We start from the raw sequence: 9,693 nt of genomic DNA, 5'->3' as shown, positions 1-9,693 counted from the left end.
ATTATTATTATTATTATTATTATTATTATTACCACTACTACTACGACTACTACTGCCACTGCTACTGCTATTATTACTACTGCTGCTGTTACTACTATTATTATCATTATTATTGTTATTATTATTACTACTAGCGTACTACTAGTACTACTATTGTCATCGATGTGAAGGGGCTAATAGTAGCTCTTGGACATACTGTATATTTATTATTTATTAGGGGAGGAGGTGATATTACCCTCAGTGTGTGGGAGGACTTAAGCAGTTTCCCTTGCACCTCCGCCTCACTGTACTTTCAATATCCAAATCTACTGCACCACATCATACTTTGTCACAACTATACGATACCACACCAAACCAAAACCACTGCCCGTATGAGAGAGGGAGAGAGAGAAAAATACTGGAGAGAAAGGGTTAACGGATATATTTTCTGTTCCTTCAGCTTCATATTTCTCCACCCAACCTGTGTCCGCTATGATAAACTTTTAAAAATAATCCTTGGACTCAAAATACCCTCAATATTTCATTACTTGTATGGGATAGCCAAAAGGAGAGGTTAGAAGTAGGGTGGATTGGATGATTTTATAATATTTCCCATCGAATTTGCGAGTTTTTCTTTAAAGTCCCATAAATACTTCTTTGAGGCTGTATTGAATAAAAAAAATTAAAACAGAAGTAGGTGGAGTCTGTGGAATTTAATATAGTTTTCCATTTAATCTAATCGGTTTTCTCTAATGTCGTGTTTCTCTCAGTGGACACCAGAGGGCAGGTCCGGCGCCGCTTCTGACAGTTCCCAGAGAGCAGCATCAAAGAGAGGATGTACATTCCCCTTTTCCCAATTTTCCCCTGATTTACGTGCGTCTGCATCAACGTCGCCGCCATGTACGTCAAAAGCGAGCCTGATTGCGACTTCGACCTGACTATGGAGATGATGACGGACATGGAATCGAACCTGTTAAGAGAGGAATTGTTCGGAAATCACTGCATCCCGTCTGGTGAGTACCTGGGTCGATGCCTGTGCTTATTTCGCATTTTTTTCAGCCTAAGTTACGAGACCATGGACGCTTGCCGGGTATCAGGGCGTGGGGGAAGGGTTGCCAGATGCCCGTGGGTAGTTGTCATGGGTCCCAGATGCGTAGATGGGCGTTGGTTGCGTAGTTTTGTAGGGCCATGCCGGCGTAGAAGGATCGACGTGTCTTTCCGCCCAAGCCATTCTTTTCCCAGAATTTCATTTCCTAATAATTCCAAACGTTTCCGATTCGTGATTCCATGCTAATCTGACCCAAATTATATTATTACAATTATTTTTACCTATTAGAAATCGGTAGGAGGAGGGGTAGAGGGAGGAAAGGGAAAAATATGCAGGGATGACGTTGATAGGCATCTCGAACATGTGGTGTTGCTATTTAAGGTCCGCTTTTGCCTGCGAGCTCCAAGGTTATTTAATTTTTCCTCGTTTATGTTGTTATTCTCGTTATTCGTCATTGTTAACTTTATTTATCGTATTTATAAGGTATTATATTTTTCCTTATACGGTATTTTAGGTGTTCACTAGTTTCAAAGTTAAAATTTTCTTGGTTTATTTAGCGATGGTTATTTTTATTCATTAGCCTATCGTCTTTGTTTTATTTATCGTATTTTTAGTTTTGGTTATCGTATTTTTATGTATGTTAATAATACGTGGATTAATAATTTGCAATGCGTAGTTTTGGCATTTACGCATCCGAATCATTCAAGGTTAAAGAATTTCCTATTGGTTTCGTCAGTTCCCATTTCCTGCCGTTTTTCCGTTAGTATTTTTAAAGAAATTTTCTCCTTTTTCTCTGCGTGTATTTTGTTTACCTGTCTCTTTCATTGTCCTTTTCAAGATTTGGGGAATTTTCATTACTTATTCTTCATCACTTTCGTAGGTTCTCTCTCTCTCTCTCTCTCTCTCTCTCTCTCTCTCTCTCTCTCTCTCTCTCTCTCTCTCTCTATTATTTTCGGTAACTTTTTCCATGTATTCCATTGTTTTTTGTCTGAGCTCTCCCAGGCTACTTTTGACAGCTTCACTAGTGTATAGTTGCTTGGTTGATTAGATGACACGGAGCTTAATAGATAAATAAAATGTGTAAATAGAGAAATAAACCGTCTTTTTAGCTATAATAAAATAGCAAGAACTGTCTGCAAAAATGCGTCATTCTCTCTCTCTCTCTCTAGTGTAAATGGAGAAAATTTAATGTCAAGGCCTTTTTTTTTTTTTTTTTTTTTTTTTTTAGGCCACACCTGGTAATGGGGAGATGTGGTATAAATCCTGACACTAATATATACAGGGCATAAATTGACTTCAGAATGCCAGGGTTTGTGATTATGTATAAGCCTTAACGAAATGAATAGGAAATGAGAGAGCTTTAAAGTGTGACGGATCGTAATTTTATATATTGACCGTTTAATACACCGTAACTATACACTAAGCTGTATATATGCCATCTATGTATTTATTTATATACGGTATACATAGGTTATTGAATGTAGCGTATCCCTTTTTTTTTTTTTTTAATGTATTGCTCATTTCGGACGATTTGAATAGTTTGTGGTGAGCCTGTTAATCATCTAATTTCTTCATAGGAAAAAGTGGTGGTGGTGGTGATGATACATTTGGTGGTGGTGGTGGTGGTGGTGATGGTGATGATACAGTTGTTGTTGGTGTTGGTGGTGTGATGATGATACAGTTGTTGGTGGTGGTGGTGGTGATGGTCATGATACAGTTGTTGGTGTTGTTGTTGTTGTTGGTGATGATTGTGATGATAGTTGTTGTTGTTGGTGGTGGTGGTGATGATCATTTGTAATACGCGTGACCTTGAACGCTGGAAGGCTTTGTATTTAGCTCGTGTTACACGGTGAGGAGGTGGGCGGTGCTGGCTGTAACATCCCCCCTTCCTCTCCCTTCCCCGCCCTTCCCCTCTCTCCCCTCCTCTCCCCGCCCTTCCCCACCCCCTGTCTTAGTCCCTTCCCTCCCTTCTCTCTGCCCCTGATTCCCTCCCCTCCCCTCCTCCCTGAATTTACTCTTTTGTTTCATCCTTCCCTCCCTCTCTTATGTTTCTTCTTTCCTCCCCTCCCCTCTCATTTTTCCTACTTCTCCCCTCCCTTCTTTCCCTTTGCCTCCTCTCCTCCCCTCTCCCCTCCCATCCTCCCTGACTCTACTTTCTTCACTCCTGTTTTCCCCTTTCCTTCCTTCACTTCCAATTCTATCTTAGTCCTTCCCTCACTTGCTCTTTTTCATTACCTCTTTGTTTTTCCTCTTCCTGCTCTCCTCTCTTTCCCTCTTACTCTCCTTTCCAACCCCTCCTAGACTCTCCCCTTCCTCTCCCTCCCTTTTTCCCCCCTCCCCTCTTCTCCCTCCCTTTTCCCCCCCTCCCCTCTTCTCCCTCCCTCCTCCCTCCCCCCTATTTTTCTGTAGCTGCTACCTTGTCCACTTCCCCTTCTCTTTCTCCTTTGTTTCCTTCTTATTTCCTCATCCTACCTCCTTTTTCCCTCCCCTTTGCCTTCCTCTTTCCTACATCCATCCTTTATTCCTCCCCCTTCTCATACTTCCTCTCTTTAACGCTTTATTTTCTTCCTTTTTCTTTCTCGTTTACTTCATTTATTTCCTTACCTTCTCCTTTAATCCTTTATTTCCTTACTTCCTCTCAGTCACTTATTTCTTATTTCCTTTCACTATTTACTTCCTTTTCTTTATTTCTTATTTCCTTTCACTATTTCCCTTCTTTATTTTATTTCCTTACATCCTCTGACCTACTTTCTTATTTCCTTTCGCTCCTTCCTTTCCTACCGTATTTAATTTTATTTCCTCTTTAATTAACATCTTTATTTCTAGATTTCCTTTCTCTTAGTCTTCGTGCGTCCACCCACCTCCTCCCCTTCCTTATAGGCCTACTTCTGTTGTCCTTTACATCCTCCCTCCTCCCCTTCCTTCCTCTCTTTCTCTGCCTCCCTCCTCCCTTTACTCCGTTTCTTTGTGTCCCTCCCTCCCTCCCTCCCTGTCTCCGCCCTCTACTTTCTCTCTTTGTCTCCCTCCCTCCCTGCTCCCATCTCATCTCACCCTCTTCACCTTTTCTGACCCTCGTTTCTCTACACCCTTCCTACCGTCCCTTTTCTTCCTCTTTCTTCCCTTCCCTCTCCGTACCTTCCTCCTCCTCCTCCACATCATCATCATCATCATCTATTCCCTCCTTTCTTTTCCTCCTCTAATATCTCTCCCTCCCTTCCTGTCTCCTCTCCCTCCTCCTCCCTCCCTCTTCTTTTTGCTCCCTCCCTCCCTCCCCTTCTTCTTCTTCCTCCCTCCCTCCCCTTCTTCCTCTTCCTCCTCCTCCCCCATATCCTTATTTACCCAACTCCACCCTTTTCCTTCCTTCACCTTCCTCCTTCCTCCCTCCATCCTTACCTATTTGTTCTGTTCCTCCTTTCTCCTTTTGTTTTTCTTTGTTTTTTTCTTATTTTATATATTTGTCCTCATCTTCCCTTCTTCCGCCCCTCTTCCTCTTCCTCCCGTCATCCTCGTCCTTCCTCTTCCTCTCCTTCCTTCCTCCTTCCTCTCTTCGTCCTCCCTCCATTCCTTTCCTCTCTCCCTTTCCCTCGTCATTTTCTTTCTGTGTGTGTATTATCAGTTTGTGTGCATGTCAGTCTGTCCGTCTCTATCTGTTTATCTATCTGTCTGTCTCTGTTTACCTGTCCATCTATTTGTTTTTCCTTTCTTTCCCCCTTCTTCCTCTTTTCCTCCCCTACTCAGTTAATTCATTTCCCTTCTCACTTCTCTCATTCCCCCCCCCCTCCATTTTCCTTCTCTCCATCATCTCCCTCTTCTCTCCCCTCTCCCTCTCCCTTCCTCTCTTTCTACTCTCCCTCCCCCTCTTTACCCTCTCTCCCTCCTTCGCTTTCTCCCCACAACCTCTCCCTCCTTACCCCCTCTCCCTCCCTCCCTCTCTTTCTCCTCTCTACCTCCAGACTTCAGACAAACCTCGCTCTCTTTCTCCCCTGCTGCGGCTGCGACACACACACACACACACTCTCTCTCTCTCTCTCTCTCTCTCTCTCTCTCTCTCTCTCTCAAACACACCTTTAAAACCAAGACTACTAAATCTCTCTCTCTCTCTCTCTCTCAAACACACCTTTAAAACCAAGACTACTAAATCTCTCTCTCTCTCTCTCGCTCTCTCTCTCTCTCTCTCTCTCTCTCAAACACACCTTTAAAACCAAGACTACTAAATCTCTCTCTCTCTCTCTCTCTCTCTCTCTCAAACACACCTTTAAAACCAAGACTACTAAATCTCTCTCTCTCTCTCTCTCTCTCTCTCTCTCACACACACACACACACACACACACACACACACACACACAATCCTATCTCCACGCCCCTTCTCACGCGCTATCAAGTTCCTTTGTTTACATTTTTAAATCTATAGCTCTCGCACCTTTGTGACTAAATTATTGTACATCTGGCCCGTTTTGAAGTAGCGCTGTGACCCAAACACCATTTTCTAAGCGATTTATGGTGCTTGTTACATATTGATGCTTTATAGTATTTATTTGCCGTTTTTAAATTGACACAAGGCTCCCTATCACCTTTTAGTAAGTGATTTATAATGCCTGTTACACCTTGATGCTTTATGGTATTTATTCGTCCTTTTTTAAGTAGCAATGGAGTCTCTTAGCACCTTTTTCTAAGCGGTTTATTATGCCAGTTACACCTTGGTGCTTCATGGCATTAATTTATTTTTTGGTACCGATGTAGGTTGTCTTACGTGCATTAGGATAAAAAGGTGTAATATGGAAACAATCGCTGAGGAAGAGGTGTCAAGGTTTCTAGTCTCCTTCCCTTGTGCATATTGTAGCTGACACGTGATATTAACCCTTTCCCTACGTTTCTTTTCACAGTATATTATTGTAAGTATATTTTTTTCTCTTTCCTCACCCATTGATTTGTTTCGCTTACAAGGTCGTGATGGCACAGTGACCTTGTTATGCCGCCACGATATTTTCGGCTGTAATCAGCACTTCTTCGTGACTAGCATTGTATTCTAGTGTTCCTGTACTGCTATAGCCTAACTCGGAGGGATGGTAAATTTTGGCCATGATGTGTGTATGTGCGTGTACTCATATGTAATTACCTGTGTGCGTATGTACCGTATGTATGTATGTATGTATGTATGTATGTAATTACCAGTGTGTATGTATCGTATGTACACGTATGTATGTATGTTTGACCGAAAGTAAATTGGTTGGAGCAGTGTAATAACGTGTGTATGTACCGTGTGTGTGCGTGTGTATGTATGTATGTATTTACCAGTATGTATGTACCGTGTGTACGTGCATGTATGTATGAGTGGAAGTAAATTAGAAGCAAGAGTTTAAAAGTGAAAGTACACTGAGGAGGATGAGAGGCTGGAGAGTATGTATGTAGGTTATGTATGTATGTGTGTATGTACGGTTTGTGTATTTACCGGTATGTATGTATGTATGAACCGGTATGTATATATGTGTGTATGAACCGGTGTGTATGTATATGTATGAACGGGTATGTATGTATTTATGTATGAATAGAGCCTGTGTGTTTGTATGTATGAACCAGTCTGACTACACCTGGCCATCACCTGAGCTGGAAGGGGTTAGGGATCTGTGTTGAGTCTCCTTGGTTACTAGTCAAATCAACCCTCCAGTCTGACTTCACCTGGCCATCGCCTGAGCTGTAAGGGGTTAGGGATCTTTGTTGAGTCTCCTTGGTTACTAGTGAAGTCAACCCTCTAGTCTGACTATACCTGGCCATCACCTGAACTGGAAGGGGTTAGGGATCTTTGTTGAGTCTCCTTGGTTACTAGTCAGATCAACCCACCACTATGACCACTAGCTGGAAGGGGTTTGGGATCTGACAGGGTACGAATCTCCTTGGTTACTAGTCAGATTAATCTCTGGGTAAAAATAAAGGAGGCTACACCTGGCCATCACCTGAGCTGGAAGGGGTTAGGGATCTTTGTCAGGTTATAACAGAATGATATTTGTAAGAGTAATTCACGCGGGTTTAACAATAGGGTGACAACGAGAGAGAGAGAGAGAGAGAGAGAGAGAGAGAGAGAGAGAGAGAGAGAGTACCTTAACTAACACCCCCGGGGGGAAATTTTACAGGAACAGTGGAATTTAATGTGAAAAGTGAAGCGACTGATTATAAAAATATTATTACCTTACTACTACTACTACTACTATTATTATTATTATTACTTATTATTATTATTATTTATTATATTATTACTACTTATATTATTATTATTATTATTATTATAATTATTATGAGCAGTAGTAGTACCGTAGCACTGAAAGTAGTAGTAGTAGTACGGTAGTAGTAGTAGTAGTAGTAATGCTATTCATTCATTTTTTACATGTATATCTAAAAATACAAGTGTAATAGGAAGCCGTATAATTTAGTGTGCTTTGTATAACTGTCTTTACCGTGTTGGGTTTGTTATTGTTTAGAGAGAGAGAGAGAGAGAGAGAGAGAGAGAGAGAGAGGGACGGAAGGAGGAAGTAAGAGAGAAAGGGGAGAGGAAGGGAGGGACGGAGGGAGGAAGGAAGAGGGGGAAGGGAGGGAAGTTTGAGTTAGGGGAGCGAGTGAGAGAGAGAGAGAGATATAAGGGAAGTTTGAATTAAGGTAGAGGGAGAGAGGGGGGAGGAAGGAAGGAAGAGGGGGGAGGGAGGGGAAGTTTGAGAGAGAGAGGTGGAGGCCATTGAACTTTGCGTATACTTGGCTTCAGTGCATAGTTTACGCGGAGTTAGTATTTGTAGGTTTATTAAGCGTATACTCCAACCTGACAAGCTCTCTAACTCCTTTCTAATTTGACTAGTAACCAAGGAGACTCATTCTTAATATCTAACGCCTTTTTAGTATAGTAGAAGGCCAGGTGTAATCAGACGAGGGCGGCTTTGACTATGACCAAGGACATACACACACACACACACACACACACACACACACACACACACACACACACACACACACACAGATGCTAGACAAATATACACAAACATATAGGGAAAAATTGAATAGTAACCAAGGAGACTCATGATATCCAAGACACCAAATTTTCATGCAACCACAACTTATTCGACTGAAAAAACCAAGGAGATGGCAAGGACGACGTATAGAATAAGTCGGGGTAGGGAAGGTGTTAGGGATCACTGTGAAAGATTAGTTTATTTATTTATTATTATACTATTTATTTTTTATTTATTTTAACTGCTTCGTCTCTCAGTTTAAAAATATTTGAAAATTGGGAATGGCGGTTAATGATGCAATGAAGAACAGAGAGAGAGAGAGAGAGAGAGAGAGAGAGTCACGAAGTTGCACCTACCAAACCAGTGTAATTTCTCTCTCTCTCTCTCTCTCTCTCTCTCTCATTGTACTGGTAGCCTATCGGAGTGGTCGTGTGTGTGTGTGTGTGTGTGTGTGTGTGTGTGTGTGTGTGTGGTGTCTGAATGTTTTATCTGATTATGTACACTTTTACGTGTGAGTGTGTCTGACCATGGGAATAATTTTATCAGTGTCTGGTGGGCTTGAAGAGACTGACGAGGAGAGTATGGGAGTGAGTTGGAGGGGGAGATGGGGAGAAGGAGACCGAGGAGGAGGGTGGGAGGTGTATGAATGAAGGTGGTGGGAGTGGAGGGGGAGAGGGGGAGGAGGAGGAGGATAGTGGAGGGGGAGAGGGGGAGGAGGAGGAGGAGGAGACCGAGGATGAGGCAGACTGATGAAGACAGGTAGACTTGGAGGTTCGTTCCTATAGCCACCCCTTCCGGGATTAAGGCGTCTGGCTTTAGATAGACAGTTAGATAACTAGATAGACAGTGTGCTTGATTATCCAATTGATCTACTCTTCCTAGATGACAGTGGCATTTTATTATTTCTACAACTACTACTACTACTACTACTACTACTATTATTATTATTACTGCTGCTACTACTACTACTACTAAGCTTAATTAAGGGAGACAGTTCACTATCAGAAAGTTAACAGAACTGAACAGAATCATTGTGTGTGTGTGTGTGTGTGTGTGTGTGTGTGTGTGTGTGATGATGGTGAAAGCTGATAGGGCAGAACTTGAAATTAATAACTGGTTGTGGTTGTGCGTGGGTGTAGGTGGGTATGGATGAGTGTAGGTGGGCGTGGGTGGGTGTAAGTGGGTATGGATGGGTGTAAGTGGGTGTAGATGGGTGTAGGTGCTTATGGATGGGTGTTGGTCAGTGGAGTGGATGTCTGTTTGTACTTTTCAATGTGGGTGGATGTATGTGAGTCAGTGTACATGGGTGTAGGTTGGTTTGGGTGGGTGTTAATGGGTGTAGTTAGTTTTGAAAGGTTGTAAGTGGATGTGAAAGGTCCTGAGCAGTTGTGGGTGGGTGTGAGTTGGCTTAAATGATTGTGGCCTTTGGTGTACGTGAATGTGTGGAGTCAGGTGGGTGTAGGCAAGTGAGCGGGTGGAAATGGGTGTAGGTAGGTGTAATTGGGTGTACCGGGTTTGTAAAATAGCCTACATACTTATCACACCCCGTATTTTGAAATTGTATTGTATTCCGTACCGCAGAGCGTATTTAAATTCAAAAGTTCCCGTATAACTGTACTTCAAGGGATAGCATTACAAACGGTGCCAAATCTTGTAATGTTTTCCTTGTAATTT

The 9,693-nt window shown here is 42.3% G+C and overlaps 1 protein-coding gene across 1 annotated transcript in view; it reads left to right on the top strand.

The window, feature by feature from the left end:
* Window positions 1-864: 864 nt before the first annotated feature.
* Atf6 (bZIP_ATF6 domain-containing protein ATf6) overlaps window positions 865-9,693 on the top strand; it is a 47,375-nt gene continuing 38,546 nt past the window's right edge. The window contains exon 1 of the mRNA XM_080269976.1: window positions 865-992. Within this exon, the coding sequence (XP_080126102.1) occupies window positions 878-992 (115 nt within the window). The 5' untranslated portion in view covers window positions 865-877. The remainder of the gene's footprint in view (window positions 993-9,693) is intronic.

The sequence above is a fragment of the Coenobita brevimanus genome, chromosome 4 (genome assembly GCF_032717465.1).
Source record: "Coenobita brevimanus isolate Jiangsu-jjx chromosome 4, ASM3271746v2, whole genome shotgun sequence".
Taxonomy (NCBI): domain Eukaryota; kingdom Metazoa; phylum Arthropoda; class Malacostraca; order Decapoda; family Coenobitidae; genus Coenobita; species Coenobita brevimanus.
This window is presented reverse-complemented; position numbering and strand designations above follow the sequence as displayed.